The following is a 24,596-nucleotide window of genomic DNA, read 5'->3' as shown; positions in this document are numbered from 1 at the left end:
AGCGATCTGCATACATCTGGAGGACAATTTGGTGATCCAGGGAAGTCAGCATGGATTTGTCTCCAACAGGTCCTGTCAGACCAACCTGGTTTCCTTCTTTGACCAAGTAACAGGTTTGCTGGATCGTGGAAATTCGGTTGATGTCATTTACTTGGATTTTAGTAAAGCTTTTGATAAGGTTCCTCATGATGTTCTGATGGATAAATTGAAGGACTGCAATCTGGATTTTCAGATAGTTAGGTGGATAGGGAATTGGTTAGAGAACCGCACTCAAAGAGTTGTTGTCAATGGTGTTTCATCAGACTGGAGGGAGGTGAGTAACGGGGTACCTCAGGGCTCAGGGCTAGGTCCGGTACTTTTTAACATATTTATTAATGATCTAGATGAGGGGGTGGAGGGACTACTCATTAAGTTTGCAGATGACACCAAATTGGGAGGACTGGCAAATACTTCAGAAGATAGAAACAGGATTTGACAAGATCTGAACACAATGGAAAAATGGGCAAATGAGAACAAGATGAAATTTAATAAAGATAAGTGTAAAGTTCTGCATCTGGGTCAGAAAAATGAAAAGCATGCCTTCTGAATGGGGGATACACTTCTAGGTAACACTGTGTGTGAACGAGACCTTGGGGTACTTGTGGATTGTAAGCTAAACATGAGTAGGCAGTGTGATGCAGCGGTAAAAAAGGCAAATGCCATTTTGGGCTGTATCAACAAGGGCATCACTTCAAAAATCCCATTGTATACGGCACTGGTCAAACCACACTTGGAGTACCATGTGCTGTTCTAGAGGCCTCACTTCAAGAAGGACGTGGATAAAATTGAAAGGGTACAGAGGAGAGCGATGAGGATGATCTGGGGCCAAGGGACCAAACCCTATGAAGATAGGCTGTGGGACTTGGGAATGTTCAGCCTGGAGAAAAGGAGGTTGAGAGGGGACATGATAGCCCTCTTTAAGTATTTGAAAGGTTGTCACTTAGAAGAGGGCAGGATGCTGTTTCCGTTGGCTGCAGAGGAAAGGACGCGCAGTAATGGTTTTAAACTACAAGTACAACGATATAGGCTAGATATCAGGAAAAAAATTGACAGTCAGAGTAGTTCAGCAGTGGAATAGGCTGCCTAAGGAGGTGGTGAACTCCCCCTCACTGGCAGTCTTCAAGCAAAGGTTGGATACACACTTTTCTTGGATGCTTTAGGATGCTCTGGGCTGATCCTGCGTTGAGCAGGGGGTTGGACTAGATGGCCTGTGTGGCCCCTTCCAACTCTATGATTCTATGATTCTTCATGTCAATCAATAATAAAACAAAATATATGTTGAAAATAGGAAACAGTTTTAACTATATTTTACTTTATTGGGGAACTATGTCATCTTCCAAGATTCCCTTAAAAATCAAATATTAGTGCAGGCGGAATACAACCATTGGGACTTCCCAGCTAACTGTATTTCACCCCTGGCATCCAAGTAGATCTTCAGTCAACTTTATAGACATATCAGTGGATGTTTCTTCCAGAATTCCTGGTTCTCATCATTGTAGAACCTGAAAAACAGGCAGTTAAAGTATTGTGACATATCTTCTCAGATATTATCTATTTATTATCTATTACATGGAATAAAATTCACACTAATATTTAAGTGATGTATTAGTAATAATAGTAATATAGCTCCTGTGTGTTTTTTTAAACCAGAAGTGTTTCAACTTGCAATACTTCTAATGTGAGTAATTCATCTAGCTGATGAACAGCAACAATTTCTAGGCTGTTTGTTAACAATAAGGCTGAATCATATAAACTCAAATAGTAAGTGCATGTTGAAAGGTCCTAGCTTAGAGCCAAAGTTTTTAAAACTTTAAATATAAAACAGGGTGCATTTTAAGGTATTTCTGGCTCACATTCATTTAAAAATTATAACATAACTTGCAATAAACTTTACAGCCAATCCTAGTAGAGGAGTAGAGAAATGGATCTTGTAACTCATAAATTAGGGCCATTTCTATTTTTGAACATTTCATGCAGACTCATTAGTTACTGGCTCCAAAAATAGGTTGGAGTTTCCAGTATGGTCAGCTGAAGGAAGTATGAAGATTACAAGTTTATTTAATCAACTAACCTATAGAGGAACTTGATAGAATGTACATGACAGTGAAATAAAAACTCAAACAAAATTCTTACACCTCACAATTGGTAAAACGTTTGTATAAGTGTGTATTTTATACATGTGCATATTTATACACACATACACATTGTATATGTGTATTGATAGTTTGAACCACAGATAACTTGATCTCCTGGGTTCCTGATATATACACCAATACACCAAGATATTGGATTTACATCCCATTTTCAAACCAGCTTTTAAAAATATGGTTCAAAGGACCAGATGTAAAGACTCTAATGCTACAGATTTCATCTGTTCTTACATACCAGCAATGGGGCCCAACTGTAGTTTAGAAATGTGGAGATAGCCATTAGGGGTCACGTGCTTCATTTGCTGCCTTTTGTCAAGGGCCCAGCTGTATTGTGAAGAAAGGACAAGGGCCACTGATCCCGTAGCATAGGTAAATGCTTACATTATTTTCTGGGTATGATGTGCTCATGTCATCAGACACAGGACATGCAAAACATTGCAGTTTGACTATTTTGCCTTATTGCCTGCTTGGCACACTTGCTCTGCTGGAGTATGGCAGAGTTTTGTTCCATTCCAATCAAAATCTGATTCATAAAATTTGGCCATCCAGGTATGTGGCCACTTGACACTCATCACCTTGTTGCAGCACTATGCAAAAACAATTTGCGAGTGTAGTTCTGTCTAGTTTGGTGTCCATTACAGACCCCCACACACTTCCCCACCCTGAAGTAAATTTTTCCCTCCAAAATAAAATGTTTTTCCCTCACAGACTGAACTAAACTTGTAGCATGGTTTCTTAGTTATAAAATGAAGCTCACTGTCCTATTCTGTGATTAACAGATCTTTTGGGCTTAACTCAGGCCTGGGACTTTATGGGAAGTTTTAAGAGCCCTCTTTTCTTTAACCTTTGTCAGAAATGGCACTGAGGTATTGTTAATAATAAATACAATATTTTATTTTACAAGGAGAAATAGTATTTGGAATTAGGAATTCAAGCTTTTTCTAGATAAATTACAGGCTTTAAAGTAGTTCATAAGCTTTCCTCCCAGATTTTAAGTTTTCTTTTAAACTAAAAGGTTCCATTCCTGTATTTGTCCAAAAACACATTTGTTCTTCTATCTTTTTGAGTTCCACTGAACTCCCCTGGCTTCTAGAAGGTGTTTAGTTGTGGCTAGTACCACCACTTTCTCCCTTCATAGAAGTACCAGTATCCCACTGATTATGGAGGAATTGGAAGCAGTTTCTAACAAAAGTCTAAGGAAATCCTTACACCTGATTTTTTCTTTTTAACTTGGCAAGGGTTCCTCTTCTTTCCTTAAAAGAATTCTCCTTCCAATTTGGCCTGAATTGGCAGTATACCCTTACTGTCCAAATTCTCTCTGCCAAATATCTGCCCCAGTTGTCCAGACACCCATGTAGATTAGCTTTCAGCCAACATAGAGGCTCTTTTTCTCTTGGTAAAGCTTCTCCTCTGAGTAAATGTTCAGCTAAGCATAGATCAGTACTACCAGAATGCTCTCTTTTTCCCAGAACCAGCATCAGCTCTCTTCAGCACACAGCTAGTATTAACAACTCCCTCTCAGCTGTGGCTGGCCAATATTTGTGCTCAGAGCAGCCTGCTGCTCTCATTCTCTCTGCCTAGTGAAGATTTTTAACCCTTCACTCACTGTTTCTGCTACTTCAGCACTTGGAACCTGATTCTCAAAGTGCAGTCTGTCACAGAGCCATTTACCAAAACCAGCATTCTCTTTTGGGGGAATTGTACCAGGGAGGTTAAAAACCAAGCACAGATAAAGAACTGTACCCTTGCTAATCTCTTTCAAGTAGCCATGCAGATCCGCTTTGAAGGCAGTACACAGTTTAAGTCCAAACTATTGTAAACACAGGTGCTCTGCTGATTAATTGATGTTACCTTAGCATCAAGCTGGGAAAAAAGTGAATAAGCTAATAAAACTTCCATTTGCTGCTAAAATATCACTATCTCTTGTCATGGGTTCTACTGTACTTTTAAAGCTAATTCAGTAGTAACTATTTGATGTAGAATTACATATATTAATAACAAAGATTAACATCTGGTCATCAATAAGGTAAAGGTAAAGGTATCCCCTGTGCAAGCACCGAGTCATGTCTGACCCTTGGGGTGACGCCCTCTAGCGTTTTCATGGCAGACTCAATACGGGGTGGTTTGCCAGTGCCTTCCCCAGTCATGACCGTTTACCCCCCAGCAAGCTGGGTACTCATTTTACCGACCTCGGAAGGATGGAAGGCTGAGTCAACCTTGAGCCGGCTGCTGGGATTGAACTCCCAGCCTCATGGGCAAAGCTTTCAGACGGCTGCCTTACCACTCTGCGCCACAAGAGGCTCATCTGGTCATCAATACATCACCCTAAAAGTAAGAATCCTGTATGTTAAATGAAGATCAGCCAGGCCATAATAGACGTTATTAGTATTCAGATTTCCAACCTGCTTAGCTCATGGAGAATTATGCTATTAAAACCAAACCCAGGTGCATTTATATCTGGAAGCATTATAACCCCCTTGAGCTCAAAGCATCATTCCACAAACTACTCACTTCCATTAATTTGCTTTTCACACAGTCATCTGCACGTCTCCTTGATAAGGCAGCTATTTCCTTGTGTCTCCGAAGCTAGACACAGAATAAGAGACGTTGACAACACTGACTGGGATAATCAACAGACAACCTTTACTAATTGGTTTCCAAGGTATCTACAGTGGACAAGGGCACATAGCACTTTCACATGAACACACAAAGCTGCCTTATATTCAATCAGATCATTGGTCCATTAAGGTCAGTACTGTCTACTCAGACTGGCAGTTGATCTCCAGAGTCCAAAGAAGAGGTCTTTCACATTATCCATACTCACTACCTGATCTTTTTTTAAACTGGAAATGTAAGGAATTGAACTTGGGACCTTCCGCATAACAGAGTCACACTCTCCTTCTATACTTGTTTTTGCAATGTTGGCACTTAATAAGATGCAGGAAAGTAAAGCTGTCAAATTGTGTAAAGGCATGGCTCCTCCTTGACACTTTATGCACGGCAGCAGCTACTCGGCGCCGCCGCCATGCCATTGCAATGGGGCAGGATGCCCCGCCGTTCCCCGTGAACGCATGGGGGCGGGGTGTGCAGGCCTGCCCCGGCGTTTGTGCCGGGACCAGCAGGGTAAGTGGCAGTGGCCAGTGGGGGGGAGATGGGGAGGGGCTAGGGGAGTGGGGGGCAGGCCTCTACCACATGCTTTGGTGGGGCAGGGGATGCCCCTGCTGGCTCCATGGCTCCGCAAAGCCCGCAGGGGCGTGCAGTGTCCCTACAGGGACACCGTAGGTTGGGGCTGGGTGGGCCGAAAGGCCAGCACTGGCAATTATGCACAGCGCCGGCCCGCCACAGCCTCTGTAGGCGCCCTCAGCATCCAGGAAGCTGTGGAAGTTCCCGCGTTTCTATAACATGGGCCTTCCGTGGCCCTGGACTGGGCTGGGTCCTGCAGGGATGGTGGCGACATTGGGCATAATCGGGGATTTTCCCCGAAGCCCTGTCGCCGCCACTTCGGGCATTCTGGCCCATACATAATGGGTCCTTGACAAGCAGTTGTTGCTGTTCCAATATGTACCATGTCCTATCCCTCAAGCTACGAATTCAAGGGTAATCACCTTAGGAGGTTCCTGTACCAGCCCAATGAAAGCACCATAATCCAGGTTTATGTCCTCGTCTTATTTAACAGAAGCCTCAGAGGGCTCACTTTTCTATATACCACTCAACCAGCCTTACCCACGCTACTCCCACTTGCCTGAAAACTAAATCCAGACTGCTAGGAACTGCACAAATCCACTTAAAAACCACTTTGGTTTGCAACCAATATAGCCAATATAGTGTATATTTATATACACAGGCCTCTTATCTCAGCACAGATTCTCATATTAATTTCCATGCTCCTCAAACAATATTATATTGTAATTCAAACTCTGTGGCTCAATCAAATCTAGGCTTTGTCAGAAATGGATGGCTTCTATATCAGGTAAGCAGGTAGATTCCTGCAACATAAAGCAATTAGCCCAGATAAAAGGTGTCCAATGAGTTGGGTTGTCCCCACAGTTCCAGTGGTGGCCATTTTGGCAGAGAAACTAAAAAAGCTGTTTAGCTCATATTTTTAATATAGCAATCAAAGAAAATTCCAAATACTGTACAGTAAAGTGTAATATAATACACTATTATAATACACTATTGTTACATTACAGATAAAAAACAAATTAGTACAGCAAATCACAAATAAAATCCAAATGTGCTGAACAGCCAGCATTGTGAACATGGTATCATTGCTAATCTAATTTAATTCAATACGTAAAGCACTTGCTGTTTTAAAAGGTTTCCTAAATATATACAATTCTAATGCTTATTTATACATTTTTAAAAATTAATTACTTTCAAAAGTGCACTATTTCTCTTCCTGGCAATAATCCTCATTAAAATAAAATCTAAAAAGACCAATCACAGTTCAGTTTTACAACTTTACAACAATCATAGGTACTAAGTGGGAATTCTGCATTAGAGAATTTTAAATGCAACATCTTAAAATGTAAAGGTTTTTTATATTCACAAATTTTGATGGATTATAGTGCCAATCCCCGTACTAAGGAGACCACGTTCTTAACTCCTTGTTTCAAAATGATCCAAAGAAAAAGTAACCTATAGAATACTATGCACACATCTGAATCTCACTGGGGCTTGGAGATGATTCACCCCATCCAATTTTGGATTTATATAAGGCCTATGCCATTTTTTTTGCCAGTTGGACTAAAAAAAAGCCATCATTTATAGACTCTACTGCATAGTCATATCCTGATATATCCCTTTTAACAAACACAGCAATAATTGTCTTGAAAATGTAACCCTTCAGTTCTGTTGTTAGTACACAGTGATATCAGCAGGTTCTATGGACTAACAGAAATATGCCTGGACCTTAACATGGCAGTTTCTAAATACTCTCCAGTAATAGGCTATTTCCATTGGGATATATTGAATCTTTAAAGCAGAATAGAAATAATATACATGCTCAGTGGAGAGAGGGGAAAACCTTTTTAAAAACCAGAATATTTGCTATATCTGGCTATTTTATTTTCCATCTAAGAAACAGGCTACAAGAAAACTTAAGAAAAATTATATGAGCAATCAATTTTTGCTGCTGTGGAACAGAAGTGTTGATTTGTAAAGCTGCAATAAAAAACCGAATGTGAAGTTTCCATAGAAATATAAAACAATAGTATGTTAAAGAACACCTATACCTTCAACACTATTCATTTTATATTTGAATGGAATGCTGCAAGTATGCTTTAATTCCAGCAGTATTCAATAACAACTTAATTTTACTTCTCCTTTTTAATTCTCTGATTATAGTGTCTAATCCCTCTAAGTAAACCAAGATAATAAATTCTGCTATGCTACAGATCTGTTTTCCATTTATATTACGTATACAGAACTGCTTGGTTGTTGATGAACAAAGTATATTCAACCTCAAAGACAAATAAAAAGATAGCAATCCTTGATTTGATAAAACCACAGTCTAGTTAAACTGGGAATCAAATGCACATCAAAAAACCTTATATGAATAATGCATACAGAACTTGGTAATGTTTATAGCAAACTTATTTTACAGGTCTTTAACATTTTCTTCTCTAGACCAATGTTCCTCAGAAATTAGTTTTATATATGCCCATCTGTCATTAAAGAGATAATTCCTTACCTTGCTGCATGTACTTAAACTCACTTGGTGCATACTTGCAACTACTGGTTGCAACTAAGTGCCACTGAACTCAATGGAACTTGTAGCAATTTTGAGAAATGATGCACAACTGTAAAATTGAGTTCAACTGCATTTCCCCCCCAAAATTTTATGCATAGTAGTATTTTCCATACAGCTCCTAGTGTTCCAGTATTTTCATTCCACACAAAAGAGATGATAGGACGGTACCTTCAACCATTATTTTCTCGGTAGGAGAAAGATGGTACTAAATTCATAATACTATAAACGATGCCACAAGTCAAAAGCCTTTTTTTGGCAAGACATAAGCTTTTGCTTACTTACATGTGAATTTTGAGAAAGCAGTGTCACCAATATCCTACTCTGTTTTAGTGCGCCTATAGACTAATGTCAATCCATCAGGCTGCTTATTAACAATGTAAATATAAGTCAGCTTTAGACTTGCTTCAGTGCCATGGTTCTTGCTAAAAGGAATCTTGGAACTATAGTTTTGTGAAACGGCTGAAAAGTCCCAAAGAATTTCCTTACACTAATACTGTAACTCCCAAGAGGCTTTTTAAAAATGGAAACAATTCTGAACAAATTTAGATCTTTAGTGTAGTTGGCCCTATTGCCAGAAACAACAGGACTGCATTCTTTTTCAGTATGACAGGCTTCACACAATGTATCAAACGCTACCTTTGAAATCTGATAATGGGCAGCTGGTGTGTCAAAATGGAGCCCCACTGAACATGCCCTCATTCATGCATAAATAGGTTTCTGGGTCATAGCCAAATACTTACAATAAAGCAATGGTGGTTTTTGATACGTAGCATGGAACATACTGATCCTCAACAAGCCACAGATCAATTGTAGTCACATACTCTGTTTCTTGACAAAAGCAACACAAACTTAGGAAAAAAATCTATATTTAAAATTATTTATTTGTGAAGATGTGATTTCTATGCTTGTATATAAACATGGTACTAGTTAATAAAATAGGTATTCCCTATGTAAGAAAAACAAAAATGATGTTTGAATGGATCACTATATTTTTAGTAGACCAAAGGAAGTTACAACCTTTCATTAATTTCTCATATCAAAAATAGACCTTCTCTTACTTGGGATATTTAATAATAGTGTTGTTTAGAATTTTCTTGTGCAATTATAAATTCAGAAAGAGTGACCATATTTCAGAATACAAACATTTATAATACAAACTTAATATTAGTGGGCCAGGCAAAATTCATGGGCACTCAACAACTGGCGTCAGTAATTAAGCACTTGAATTCTATGTCTTCTGTATTGGAAGTTTTTTATCCTTTCAAGTTTATTTTTATCATATGAAGCAGTCATAATGCACATAAAATAGAAATATGCAAAGAGGCAAAAGTGCAATATCAGCATCAAGATAAATATTCCATATTTATGGAGCAAACACAATGGCTGCTTCTTAAAATTTTGCACTGTAGATCTAATGAATATGCTGTTTAAGTGGATGGTAGTTTAATCAAACTGGTGCAGATAGACTGCATCACCAAAAAACACAAAAATATTCCCATTCCTAGTTTTTACTATACCAATGAAAAACCTCTGATGAAGCTCTTCCCCTAAATTACTTTCATCCACATGCTCAGGAAATTTTAACAGTCTCCAAGATAACCGATGCTTATCAAACTCTTCCAGCACGAAACGAATTCAAACTGGTTTCCTGCAGCTTCTTAAAATACTTGCTTATGACTATCCTTGCAATGTGAAAGCACGCCATGGGACCTAATCAACTTAAAACTAACATGCAATCACTTGCCAACTGGGCAGTGAAAAGCTGTGCTGGCTCAGACTGCCATGCATTAACATAACTGTTGCTTCATCTTACACTATATTACCCCTTTCACTATCATTCCTTAAATGCAGAACTTTATAAGAAATCTCAAATCAATATCCTTCTATATTGCAAGAAACCTGACAAATGTAAGTAACTCCAAAGTATTAAGGTATGGGGGAATGTCGTTTTATGCTGTATTTCTGAATGGATCACTGTCTGACAACACACTACATTTGTCAGGGTTTATTTTCACATATCAGTCTTAAAAACCTAATAAGGATCTCAAGTGGGCTGCAACATTAAGACTTTAATGGAAATAAAAATTACAAAAAAAATCATAACCCACACCTACAGCAGATATTCAACTCAGTGCATATCCTAAGCTAGTTTACAGGTAACTGAGAGCTAACCTGGGTAGCAGAATGGTATATTAAAAGCTATTCTCTATCACACATTTGCTATCATGCAATGAGTAAGATATAATCTTTGAAACATACAAGATTCAATGAACTAGTTTTATGTGGCCCTGCCAAGAAATGTTATATTTGCACAGTAATCTCTTGTATCTTTATCAGCTTTTAACTATTCATGAATGATCCATTGGTTCCGTTGTATTAGTGATTTCTGCATCTTGACTATCCATCTCTTCAGGCTCTTCAACAGAATTTCCCTTTTGCGCTTTTGATCTTGTGGGGAATGTTCCTTCCACTGCATTTGTCATGTTACTATCAGTTTCTGTATTCAAATGTCCACTGCCACTTGAAAATGATTCAGACAAACTAGTCTGAGGACTTCTGGTTTTAGCAGAAGAACCCGCCACCTCTAATTTCCTTTGTGAGAAATCATGTGCTGATGATTGCTCAGCATTCTGATCCCGCAAGTGCCTGTCCATTGAAGCCTGAATTGAAGAAACCATTTCCTGCAATTTCTTTCGCTGTGCCTCAATCAAATTAGGGTCAAGCTGCCTGCTGTCTCTCATTGTTCCTACTCCAGGAGCTATCCGTATAAGCTCACTGTTAACAGAAGGCTCAGATTTAGCAGAACTAGGACTGAAGTCCGTGCCTGGATTCTGTTTTCTTGTAAGCGGACTTTCCCTTGCTGCTCTTTGATGAAGTTGTTGACTTCCAGCTGCAGTTCCCAGAGAATGGCCTTTGCCTTGAAATGCAGTTACATTATGAAGTTGCTCTGACTTCTTTTTAACTACTCCCCCACTACCAAGTTTTAGAAGCCCATGCGAAGGACTTGCTTCCCTGCTCCTTGAAGAAGCTTCTGCTCGTACTTGACTCAGTGCCTCCTTAACCAAGTCTTCCACATCAGCACCCACAGGGAAGTGCCCGGCAGCATCCACACAAAGTTCCAATCTATCTTCTGCAGCATTGTACACAAAGGTCTTACCAGGCAAGTGTGGAAAAGTACAATGCTTCCCATCAGCCAGGCCTAAGGAGGGAAAAAAAAAAACCTTAAATTACCAGTGACAGTTCCACAGCAATTAATAAAATTCACAAACTCTAAACTTCAAGGTAAGAAAACAAACCAGCAATTACTGAATTATTCAGAGCTACCACATGAGAAATTAAATTCCTGAAATTCAAATGTCAATTTATCTAAATGCAGAATGAGAAGCAAAAAGGGAGACCTCCCTGCACATGGAATTCCATAACTTGTGAATATATTCATTTATTTAGAAAAAGTGAATACCACCTCTCAATGACCTTCTTAAGGTGGCTTACAATAAACAAAACAAAGCCATTAAAAATAAAGGCAACATCATTAGAACAGCCAGGTTGTCACAGCATAATATACATTAAGTGTTCTAAAGTGCTGTAGGTACTCAGGCTAGAAGCAGACCAGAAGAACTTTAAAAGATAAAACCTTTAGTTAAAAGCTTGGTAAAAATATTTTGGCCTGGCAAAGTAATGTAAGTTCCAGGTGAGTAATGTAGGTTCCAGGTGAGCCTCAAGGAGCCAGCCTCAGGCAGCTTAAAGAAGAAGTATATTTAAAACATTAAACATCATAAAAGTTATTAAAACCCAGCACTCAAAAACACAGCCAGTGTATAGAACAGTAAACATCTAGCAATCTCAAATGGGTATTAAACATTTCTCAGACTAAAATCAGATTATAAAAGGCCATAAAAAAAAATTAAAATCCTGGGCAAACTGAAACATATTGGCCTGGCACCTAAAAAAAAAGTAGTATAGGCTCCAAGTGAGCCTCAAAAGGGATGGGCATTCCACAGGTAAGGTACTAATCTCTGGTCACCATCTGCCTTACTTCTGTATGCTGGAGTACATAAAGTAGGATTCGAAAGAGGATATTAACTGGAGGGCCAGACAATATGAGTGGAGGACCATTCAGGGCTTTAAAAATGTAAGAAACAGCACTTTGAATTGTGCTCAGAAACAAGTGAGCAGCCACTGCAGATTTTTCTGCTCAGGGGTGATGTGATTCCTGTATCCAGCCCCTGACAATAACCTGGCCGCCATATTTTGGGCCAAATAGTTTTCAAAGACAGTCCCACATAAAGTGCTTTACAGTAATCTAACCTGGATGTGATCAGAGCATGTAACACTGTGCCAAAATCAAAAATACATCATCCAGGAGTGGCTTACCAGCTCACAGAGATCCTCAACAAAATATCAGAAAGTGCAACAGAACTATTCAAGTATAATTAGATATCTTAAATGGGAGTCATCAAACATCACTACACAATCATCATCTGCAAGCCACAGTTTCATCATGATGTAAATGAGCATGAAATTTCCAGGCTTTCACTCACATTCAACATGTATTAGGAATGTCATTCTACATTTATGTCCATCTCAAACAGAGGTAGGTCATGGCATCAGAATGCCATGAATTTAAAAGTTATTTATTTATTTATTGGTTAGATGTTTATCCTGCTGCTCCCAGCAAACTGGCTCATGGTGGCTAACAATAAAACATCATATAACTATTTAAAACACCCCATAAAACAATCACAATACCTCTAAAAATTACAATTAAGGTGACGATAATAAATGTAAAAACCCCTTTCCCAACAAGTCATAGCTGTGGTCAGTAGTATGATCAAACAATGCCCTAGATATAAATCGGGATAGGTTGTTATCATCTGGGCCTGGTCTAATACCAAGCCCAGGAAGCCAGGGGGAGGGAAGACCCGATCAAATATTCCGGGGCTTCAGCCCGGCCTCAACCAAATGCCTGGTGGAATAGCTCCATTTTGCAGGACTTGCGGAACCTTGAGAGCTCCGTCAGGGCCCATAACTCTTCTGGGAGCTCATTCCAGGGACTGAAAAAAGCCCTGACCCTGGTTGAGGCCAGGTGTACCTCCCTGGACGCCAGGACCATCAGCAGAGTGGATAAGGAGGTAAGCGGACTCATAAGTAAGAAGGGCCTAAGCTACATATAGCCTTAAAGATCAAGTTCAATACCTTGAAGTTCATCCAGAAGCATACTGGCAACTAATGTAGCTGTCTCAGCAAAGGCTGGACAGATGCCCTCCAAGAAGACTTAATTACAACAAACTGTGGTCTTACTGAAGACTGAGCAAACCAGGAAGCCTCCACTCTCAGTGTTAAGGGAGGATGAGAGAGCACAGGAATGTCTCAGGCTCATTCATATCAAAAATAGATCATAGTTTGTCATATTTCAGCACAGCCTGGATTTAACCAGTAATACATGAACTCCTGACTTACAGCAAACCTAACACCTCTATGTTTGATATTGAAAAGCAAATATCCCTGTACATTCTCACCCACTGGAACATCATGGGTTTATTTAAGACGTTGCTAAAAGTCAAAACATTCTATAATGCACTCTATGGTAAAACAATGTCTCACTTTTCCCAGGATATGGTTGGAAGATAAATGACACAGAAAAATGGCTATTGCTAAGCAAGCCTGGGTGTGACCAGACTCTGGATAAGAAACTACATAGTAAACTCATGTTGAATGCCTTGAGTTCCGTGATGGAAGAATCGTAGGATATAAATGTAATAAATAATATTTCTTAATAATAACAAATGGAGGAATATTGTTTCAATTGTTTTGGGAGTTTTGTGATTTAATAATATTACTTGATTATACTTTACCTTTATTAAATGTTATGAATTGTAAACTGCTTTGGACAGCTATTAAAAATGAAATGTCAAAATATACATGTTTTAAACTCATAACTAAAAAGAGGCAAATTGGCTGAGCATTGCAAAAATCAAGCAGTATTCTACAAAAAAGCATTTTGAAACACAATGTAGTTTTACATTGACTACTATCTCAGCAATGGCAATAAAAGGAAAGCATTACCTAATCCTAAGAATTTTTACTCAGAAATAAGTTCTCAGTGAGTCAAATGTGGTTTACTTCCATATAACAGCACAAAGGGAACGCTCAACTGTTTAAACCAAATATGAAGAATGCTACAAAAATAATAGCGTGTAATTGCTTCTACATAAGAAGCATTTTAGAGGGTAGCCATGTTGATCTGCTGTAGAACAACTAAATTAGAGTCCAGTAGCATCTTAAAAGCCCAACAAGATATTTGATGTAGGAGCTTTCAAGACTCAGAACTCTCTTCACTATATACATGAAAAACAGATCTTTCATTCACTCTGCATTCTTCTTACTGAAATTCCTATCAGATCTAGAACATTCTCCTTCCTGCCTGCCCTCCTCTTGCTTGCATCCCTATCCAATAGCAAACTGAACATAATCTAATGCTGCAGAGACAATACATGGCAACTGTCTGGTTGTGGATGCGGGGAGGAGAAGTTTTCATCGCTGCTTTGGTACTTTGAATTAACTTGGTTTAATGGGGTTTTATCGGGGGTCAATGTTACCCTCCACAGGTTTCTTGTGGGAGTGGCAGGCTAGAAATCAAACAATATACCGTATTTGCCGGCGTATAAGACGACTGGGCGTATAAGACAACCCCCCCAACATTTCCACTCAAAATATAAAAAAGTAAAGGTAAAGGTATCCCCTGTGCAAGCACCGGGTCATGTCGGACCCTTGGGGTGACGCCCTCTAGCGTTTTCATGGCAGACTCAATACGGGGTGGTTTGCCAGTGCCTTCCCCAGTCATTACCGTTTACCCCCCAGCAAGCTGGGTCCTCATTTTAGCGACCTCGGAAGGATGGAAGGCTGAGTCAACCTTGAGCCAGCTGCTGGGATTGAACTCCCAGCCTCATGCACAGACAGCTTCAGACAACATTTCTGCTGCCTTACCATTCTGCGCCACAAGAGGCTCTTACTCAAAATACAGAGTTTGTTATATACCTGGCCCGCCCCTGAATCTCCCTGTGACCGGCACTAGTGCACAAGTGCGCATGTGCGAGCTCTACGTAGACAAGGGGCAGGCCGGAGCGCAGCTGCTTCCCGCTGAGCAGAACGGGCCGGTCACGCCAAAAAGGCTGGCACCCCTGTCTCACTGCTGATGCCCGCCGCGGCCACGCTGGATACCATGCAATACTGGATGGTATGTAGAATAAGGTGGGTGGGCATTGGGAGGCCACTATGGGCAGCTATGTCTATCCCAACTGAAGTGCACCCGGCGTATAGGACGACCCCCCCCCCCACTTGGAGACATGTTTTTCAGGGCAGAAAAGTAGTCTTATATGGCAGCAAATACAGTAAATAAATGAATAAATAAAATGCCATCATATCAAATCTGGCAGAAAAGATGTGTATGAAAATGAGTGAGAGAGATTGGAAAAAATTAGCCTCTAAATTTACAAATCAATGATCTTAACTATACAAATACAGGGAGAACCCCAGAACTGATACTGTGAGTTCCACAGATTCAAGTGAGTAGCCGTGTTAGTCTGAAGCAGCAGAACAGATTTAGAGTCCAGAGGCACCTATAAAATCTGCTTAAAGGACAATATCTGTAAACTGCTCCTGTGGAGCGGTAGGAATAAAAGGGTAAGAGCTAAAGGGGAGGAGAAAGGATGAGCCCTGTCCAGGATAAAACCTCGTAGGGCCCTCCGAATGTCAATCCAGGGCCAAGCAGCCAATAGGGAGCTGCACAGAAGAAGGAGCCCTTCTGACATGGTGAGTCCTCCAGCCGGCTTCTCCTCGCCCCAGGGAAAGGAGCAGGCGTCCCTGCTCCTTTCGCGCCCTAGCTGCCTTAACGCTGCGGCGGGGGGGGGGCTGGTAGCCGGGGGCCTTCTCCCAGGCCCAGGAATAGCCGCTACCCGGGGCCGGCAGAAGGCCTCGAGTCGCGGCTGGGTGGGTGGGGAGGCCTGGGGGGGAAGCCCTTCCACGGCGGCCCGGAGCGTGATAGCTGACTCTCAGAGCCAGGGAGGGGCTGCGCTGGCCCCGCCCATCAACTGAGCTGCCCGGCAAACTCCTTTGGTCCCTAGCTGGGGCGGGGGGGGGGGTCTCCGGGAGTGCTGACTCCTTCCTTCCTGACTTCCTCTTTTTCTCTCCCTTTCTTTCCCTCACACTTGCTCGCTTTTGCCCTTCCTCTCTTTCTGCCTTTCTTCCTTTCAGCCTCCCTGCAACCAAACTCACAGCCACCTACACTTCTGTACCCCCAACTCTTCCCCCTCTCGCAACTCGACCCTCACCACCCCCCCTCGCGACTCGACCCCCCAGCACCTTTCCACCGCCCCTCCCTCCCTGCCCCATCCCCTTTCAGGGCACCTACCTCCCTGCCTGCCTTCCTCCCAGCATTCCCTTTCTCCTTCCTTCCTCTCCCAGCATTCACTTCCTCCTTCCTTCCTCCCTACATGTCTCTCTTCTTTCTCTCTGTCTCTGCCTCTTTCTCACCCTCTCACTTGCCCTCATCCTGTCTTCATGCCTTTCTTCCTTTCTTTCGTCCTCCCTTATTTCTATCCATACACCCCCCCATCCCCAACTCCCTAGCGCCTGCTGTATTTTCTTTACAGTGGCCTTAATTTCTAGTAATCAAATAAATAAATGAATTTTTAATGTTTAGAACTGTAAGAATTTAAGATTCATAGAAGGAGCAACAGTATTTTGTACTATGGAAATCACAGAACAGATTTAGAGTCCAGTGGCACCTTTAAAACCAACCAAGTTTTATTCAAGCTCTTGTACATGCACATGAATAAAACTTTGCCACTGGACTCTAAATCTGTTCTGTGAGTTCCACAGTATGAAATGTACTGTTTCTCCTTCTATGAATTATAAATTCTTACAATACTACAACTTTAAAATTAATTTGATTATATTGTCCCTTAATTGGGCTTGAGGCTATTTACAGTGATAAGATACCATCATAAAGCACAGTAAAAAAACATTTTTTTTAAATCTTAATATAGAAGAACAGAGAACAGTCAGGAAGGACCCCTCCACCCCTAAAAATCATCTGCTGGCTATTGGGACTAGAGATGGTGTAAAATGCAGAGCAAAACAGGCAACTGCAGCAAAACAGGCAACTGGGTTTATTCCTATAATGTACAGAGGATCAAGTTCCTGTACAAAAGAAAAGAATGTTGACAAAAACTCAGAGTATTGTTCAAATCACATTTCAAAAGATGATGGAAAAGTGGTACAAAGTACTTCTGATGTCAAACAATTTTAGATGTTTCATGACAAAGTTGTCATGTGATTACAGCTTCTGCGTTAAATAAGAACAAATCTCACTTGCATGCTAAATTTTTTTATTACGAGCCAATTAGGTATCTGCAGTTTTACTCTGATTTAGCCTCTTTATTGACTCTGCTGTGTTCTGCAACATAGCTATGAGCTAGAATCTAAAGAGGAACCTGAAGGCAACCAATTTTACTTCCAGCTTAAACCACCTATGCCATATTAAATGCCATTTGAGAGGGCATCTAACCATCCGTAGCAGCTTGTAGGGAGCAATGAGCTGGGGAAGGGAGGCTGGTGTGACTTTGCACACATTTGGAACATCATCTCTGGATCCTGGTCTTGCATCAAATGTAGTTATATCATCTTATTTCAGTTCATTCTTCCAGAAACTGAGCAACTTGCAAAATTCAGGATAATAAGCTAATAACTGTAATTCTAATTCACATGTAATGTCAGGAACAAAAGCCTGCAAGTTCTGATTTATCTTTCTCCAACTGTCAACTCTTTTAAAATTCGAAGCAATATATTTTGTGATTGGGTATGTATGGTGGATAACCTTTCTATTATAAGTCAACAGAAACAGCTTATATTGCCAACTAGAAACAGGCAGTCTCCACCCACTCGATGTCTTGTATGAGAATGACATTTCTTGGAAATAAATCTATTAGCAGAGAGTTAGAAACAATACCCATTGTTTTCTTCATTATATTGTAGAACACACCACCTTGCTGGAACAAGTGAGGAAGCCCCTTTGCATAAGACCAAACATCTTCTCCTGTGGATTAGAGATACAAAGTTAAAAATTAAATTAGCACCATCAAAACATATCAAAGTATGTTCCCAGCATCCCACACTGTCCCAACATCCCAACATAGAACCATACTCTTGTGAGACCAAATATTCAAGTTGGGTGGCAGTATATAGATAGGAGCAAGCTCATGTTGAGTGATGACAGTCATTGGGCATCCCTAACGACAATAATAATGGGCTAATGAACACATCTCTTGTGTTCTTTCACATAAACATTATTACTATTTGTAGTGTGATGGTCAGAACATCATCAGGCTAGAATATGCAAGGTATAAAGCTCCACTCTCCCATGGAATCTTGCTGGGTGACATTGGGCCAGCCACATAACTCAACCTTAACCTACCTTAGAGTTGTTGTGAGGATAAAATAGAAGGGAGAATAATGTAAACTGGGTACAATGGCAGGTATAAACAAAACAAAAAAAATTTCCAATAGTGTATATAGATGAATTTCAGTGTAAAAAAACTCCCTTCTACCCAAACAGTGGGTATCTGGGCTTACAATGTTAGGGATCCTTCAATGAACTTCTGGATTCTTGCAACATACAAATAATCCCCATTCCCATGCACCTTGTCAAAATTACTGACATTTTTCTGTTCTGTAACAGATAAACAAAGAATATCCCATTCCACAGGAAACCTAGCACTTGATATGTGACTGAAAATGCTGGTTTGTGATTCCTACAGCTGTCATTGAACAGTCCTTTCCCCAGGAAAGGTTTTGAAGCAACAGAAATTCTTGTGCTGTAATAATAAGGCCTAATGTCCAAGTACACACATAATGGACTGTAAGTGCTAATCAGGATATGAGTACTTCAAGCAGCAAAGCATTTGTTACATATTATCCATATTGGTTTTAAGTAGTTAAGAAAAAAATGCTGTCTTGATACCACACTAAGCTTACTAAACTTCAGGTTTTTGCATTCCCAGCTAGACTAAGAACCATTTCACTTATTATAAAGAAGCGAGAACTATAAAAAAGGTTGCTAGTTAATGTAACTTGATTCTGCCATGATATGAGAAATGAGACTCTGGCTGCAAGCCTAAAAACATTCTCCTGGGAGCAAGCCCCACTGAATGTGATTTACTCCTAAGTAGGCATGCTAGGGAAGCCTCCTCCATAAAAAGGTTTGTATCTCACACACATTACAATACAAGCAGAGAAAAAGGAAGCAAATCATATACCCTTTCACCTCAGACAATACCTTGACAGTTGTTTCACTTACAAAAGCAGTGACAAAACAGAATTGCAGGGCATTCATTCCATTGGGGGGAAAAATTAAATCCAAATACTTGCTTGAAAGAGGCCCTGAGAACTGTGATCTAAAGCATCATGAAAGAGATCAGTACTCTGAATCATCCTTCATAGCGTACTACAACTAGATAATAGAAGGATTAAAATGTCATCCTTTGAAAACTTGTGTACTGTCAAGGCTCAAATTTAGGTTTAAATAACTTAGAGTATACTGTACCGTGATTTCCACCTACAATGTCACACTGACAATATAGTCCTCCAACAACAAGGCAGGCCTCATGAACTTGAATCTATAAGTGATCTTTGTTTCTTTGGAAGGACTGACTCATCCTTTGAATACTATTATCTTCGGAGCATATTTATGTTGGGAAAGCATATATAGGTAATGCAGAACAGTTAATGCAGAGGCCCAAACTTCTGTCTTAAAACTCTTTACTTAGTCTGTTACCCATCATCTTTTTTTTTTCTTTTTAGTCATGAGGCGTAACACAGAACAGAAATGGCATGGGTAAAACTTATTCCCAATCAGCCCCCTGGTCCTGATGGTGCTGGACTCTAAGAAGGACCCCACATTTTTTCCAGGCTTATGGCTTTCTGGGGATCTCTTCTTCTGCACTAGAAGAGACATCTGTTTTTAAGGCTTGACTGCATTTGAGAAAATTCAAGGAAAAACTGAAAGTATTACAAAGGATTCAATGCCACAGTCTGGCAAGCTTTGGTACCTATAACAGTAATAAACACTAAAGTTTCAATTTTGTTTCTTATTCAGTTTCTATTCCTAGAACAGACACACTTGTAAGTTTCATTTCAAGAGATCACACCCTAAAACAATTTCCTTTTAACCAGTTTTCTGGATACTTTATAATACCTTGACAAACAAACTTAATCTTCAAATTTAGACCAAATATCTGATGGAAGGACTGAAAACACTACACCAGACAAGGAATAAGCCTTCTGTAAGCCTCCGGCCATTCTGCAGTCCTCTGAGGGGTTTCAGATGCAGCAAAACAGACCTTGAAAAAACACTCTTGCATCAACTAGCCAAGCATTAAGTTCTGATGTCATAAACTCAGTGCAGCCAATGGCAAATACTGCAATATATTGATTTTAATCGTAACACTGCCAATTAATTGGGTTTCAAAGGCTTCTTAAAATATAACCTTCAACAGATCTGGCTGAGCAGCAGAAAAAGACATTTGATAGATTAATCATTGTGCTGATACATCTATATTATGTACAGATTGACAAGCAATTATGCTTTCAAATGTATGAATGTTTTATTTACCATTTTGAGGGTTCCCAGTTCTACCTGCTTGCTCTATCATGCATTAAATGAATTGCAGTACTTTTAAACGCTGATCTATTTAGTACAAGAGGAGTGCTGTAATCAGTTAAAAAGGACACATGTATATCCTCCTATATTGAAAGTCACATTAATAATGTTATTTATTTCAGCTTGTCATAGCCTCTTAATTTTTATAAAATTAAATATTTAGCCATACTTTTAGCAATTCAATACTTTAAAAATGCTAATTAAGTCCTCTCTTACCCATAAATGTTGCTAGAAGACACAGTGAGTACATTTCCTTATCAATTTGCTCTTGGAGTTCCTTGGAAGAGATTTTACTAGTAATTGCAGCATCATCATGTTTCACAGCATGGGACGAGTGCATCAAAGTAGACTGGCTACTATCTTCCTTTGCTTTAAGGATCTCTATGGTTATTCTGTCACCATGCAGCAAAGGAACAGGTTCATTTTCCTGTCCTTCTTTGGGTGGGAGAAGCTCTTTGGGAGGAAAACCAAAGCGAATACATTGCAAATGAGGAGGAATATTAAATTCTCTAGCTATGCTTTCTTGTAACTCTGAAAATGTGGTGGTGGACTTCAATGTAAGCATTGCCTGCCGACCATCATTAGTTGTTATGCGTATTTTCTTTTCTTTTGTAGATGTTGGGGAATAAGGAGTCTTGGTTGGGGTAGCAGGTGCTGATGAAGGCCCATCGGGAACAACACCAGGGGAAACAGTTCTAGCTGGCCCTTTTTGTGACTGCTTTAATTTTTCCGTTTTTCGTTTCTGCATTACAGGAGCCTGTTCTGCAATGTTTTGCTGGATAGTTCTTTCAGTTTTACTCATATTCAGCTCTTCTTTGTGCAATGTTTTTGTTTTTTGTCCAGTAAGAATAATTTTGGTTGGAAGCTGAGATTCCATGTCTTGTCCATGTTGAACATCATCAACTCTTCGGGCATGAGCACCATCAATATTTACAGGTGTATAATCATCAGGGTTCTTTTTGGCTGTTTGATGCAGTATTGTATTGACAACTTTCTGAACAAGAATCTCACTACCAAATTCTCCAGGAAAATGCTTGGTAACAAGTTTCATTGCAACATCATACACATTGCTATTCAGAGATGGGTCACTTTCATACTGAAACCAGTATACTGACTCTCTCACCACTCTCCCACCCCACTCTAAAGTAATAGGAAAAGCTTCAGGAAGATTGTCATATTCTTTCCCTTCCCAATAATGCTTGAATCCACAGCCACATTTGCCCCCTACAGACCTAGTATTAGTTCTGTCCCCATCCAAATATACAACAGAGCCATCACTTCTGACACGACGCACCAAGGTTCCATGGCACCAATTACAAGCAGTCAAGCTACTCAAACTGTAGTCTGGTACAAGAACATCCTTTACAGGATTATAAGAGCATACCAAACTGTTCAGGGGAAAACTATAATTTTTATCAGGCCTTAGCTGCCCATGGGTACTTTTTGCCAGATTATAGAGCTTCCCTCCTGGAGCCAGCCATTCTGGAGGAACATGAATTTCTGAAAGGGCCCCACAAATTAGACACTTGTGGAGGCGGTTGTCCATCACTGCCTTTTTAGCAGCTGCTGTGACGTCTTCAGGCTGAACTCCTATTACACCAGTTCGTCTGTAGAAATATTGATGCACATCAGCTACTAAACTTGGATGAATACCATGCTTATCCATAAAGACCTCCTCCATGGCAGCAACCAGTCTCATCAAATATTTGTCTTGCAAACTTCTGTCTCCTCCTATGACACAGCCACCATCCTCTTCTAATTTTATATACTTTTTAATAAGGTCCTGAGGTACTCCCCAAGCTTTAGGAAGTAATTTCATAGGCAATTTAGGCAAAGCAGCACCTTTTATTCCAATTAGAGGAATATAGTGGTTACGTCCAGAACTACTCCAGGCAATACAGATAGGTTTGTTTAACATGCCATCTTTCCCCATGCATTTTTCTTCTGGTATCAATCCAGGAAGGAATGTTGCAGAGTAGTCTCCTGAACTACGCATTCCACTTAGAGAATCCAAGAGAATGATAGGCCGATGTAGCACATTGGCGAGACCAAAGATGTGGATGTTTCTAAGGCCCATTGGCACTCCTTCTGGGGGAATGAAACTAGGGTCACACTCATTGATGATGTCCTCCCACTCCACTGCATCAATGAAGTCATGAAAGAGGGCTTTGTAGCGAGCAAGGTTCTCTATGAAGTGCTTCTTGAGGTTCTCCCGCAATGCATGCCAGAACAGTTCTCTGCCCACTAATGCCCGGGAGATAGCATGAACTAAGCAATGGCCATCACCATCTACATGGACCGGGATGAGACATTCCTGGCTGTTGTTGGCCTTCTTTATATTTTCTAGCGTGTCATGCAAGTAGAGAAGGCTGCCAGAGCGATCTTTGCCGTAGCCCACAGTCTCCACATGTTCAGGCTCAATGAGGAAGGCACGATCCCCAAGAAGAGAACAGTCAAAGACATCCCCCTGGTTCATCTCCCTGAGGAGTTTGGCCTTGCCCGTCTGCTTGTCCATGCCATACCGGGCCAGGATAGGAGACAGCAGCTTGCAGTGGTAATTGGAGAGGCCCATGACTTTGATCACCTCCGTGTTCTTCCGGGGAGGCCCCGCCCCGCTCACCCCGAGCAGCGCGTTTCGCAGCAGGTTGTGCAGCACCAGGTCCGGGTCCGTCACCTCTTCCACCCCCAGCAGTTGCCGCTGCTCATAGCGCTGCCCGCAGTCCGTGCACTCGATGCTCCCGCTGCTCAGCGGCCCGTGCGCCGGGAAGAACAAGCGCGCCTGGCACTTGGGGTCCGGGCAAGTGCCCGAGAAGATCCGCCGGTCCCTCTTTTTCGACACCGGCGCCGCTACCGGCTGCTGCTCCTGCTGAGGCGGATGTTGCTGAGGCGGCTGAGACATTGCTCCGCGCCTCTCTGCCTGCCTGCGGCCGGTCTCCTCCCCTCAGCCTCTTCTATCCGCGGCCCCTCACAGGCTCATCCCCTCGTCCCCAGCCGTAACGGAGGCAGCTCAGCAGAAGCTGCCCTTCCCCCGCTCTGCCTCGGTCCAGCACGGAAGCCTCCAGCGCCGCCGCTTACTGCCTCTTCACTGCCCTGGCCGTTGCCCTCAACGTAACGGCCTTTCCCCTCCTTCCTTCTATGCAAGCTGCGCAAGCGCCACTCTGCTAGGACAACCGGGAGTTGTAGTTTCTTGGCTCAGAGAGCACAGTCGTTTGGAATCTGGCAGGTCGTGCCTCAAAAACTGCTAGTACCGTCGTGCAACGCAGTACAGGAAAAATGAGAGAAATGAAAAGGGCTATTTTGACATTAGGATACCTGGGAAATGTAGTGTTGTCTCTGTGAATGCCCAAGTAGTGGAAGACGCATAGAATTTTTTAAAAAATACACTTCCTAGAATGCTTTGCGCATAGGTCCCCGGGGGAAAACTATTGAGGAGGGGTTTAGCTGACTACTGACGCGACATTTACAGCGCAATCCTTTGGGTTTTTACTTGGAAGCGAGCCTTGGTGAATGTACTGAAGTAACTCAAAAGTGACATAAAAGTGGTTTTGAACCGCAATATCATATTTCTGTTTAACATAGATTCAAGTGGGAAGCCGGGTTGGTCCGATGCGGCGAAACAAATTGAGAGTCCAGTGGCACCTTTAAGACCAACATGTTTATTTGACGTATTCTAAACCTTCGTTGAAGAACTCATAAACAACTTCTAGGAACTAGCAGAACAGAGTTTCAGATGGATATATACAACATGGGTTGGAATCTGTGAGAATATTTTGTGGGAGTAAGTCTCTCGAATAGCATCAGACGTACTTATTTTTATTTCTATTAGGTTCAGCTTCGTCTCAGGTTCAGCATTGCAGCCTTCCTATACAGTGCATTCCTAAAATGAATTGAAATCAATGGGCTTAGAAGGATATAACTGTTCAGGATTGCACCGCCA

The 24,596-nt window shown here is 41.0% G+C and overlaps 1 protein-coding gene across 2 annotated transcripts; it reads right to left on the bottom strand.

Annotated features, from left to right (window-relative positions):
- Positions 1-1,384: 1,384 nt before the first annotated feature.
- On the bottom strand, positions 1,385-23,777 carry VCPIP1 (valosin containing protein interacting protein 1). Of its 2 annotated transcripts, XM_077352269.1 has the most exons (4): positions 20,876-23,777; positions 17,951-18,037; positions 11,099-11,140; positions 1,385-1,541 (listed from the first exon to the last, which is right to left on the bottom strand). In XM_077352269.1, exons 1-4 carry the CDS (start codon positions 23,556-23,558, stop codon positions 1,495-1,497), a joined length of 2,859 nt encoding a protein of 952 aa, XP_077208384.1. In that variant the 5' UTR covers positions 23,559-23,777; the 3' UTR covers positions 1,385-1,494. The 2 variants fall into 2 exon arrangements, with proteins under 2 accessions (XP_077208384.1, XP_077208383.1); XM_077352268.1 differs by lacking the exon at positions 1,385-1,541 and having other exon boundaries at positions 6,276-11,140.
- Positions 23,778-24,596: the final 819 nt, after the last annotated feature.

Source organism: Paroedura picta, chromosome 9, assembly GCF_049243985.1.
Source record: "Paroedura picta isolate Pp20150507F chromosome 9, Ppicta_v3.0, whole genome shotgun sequence".
Classification (NCBI taxonomy): domain Eukaryota; kingdom Metazoa; phylum Chordata; class Lepidosauria; order Squamata; family Gekkonidae; genus Paroedura; species Paroedura picta.
This window is presented reverse-complemented; position numbering and strand designations above follow the sequence as displayed.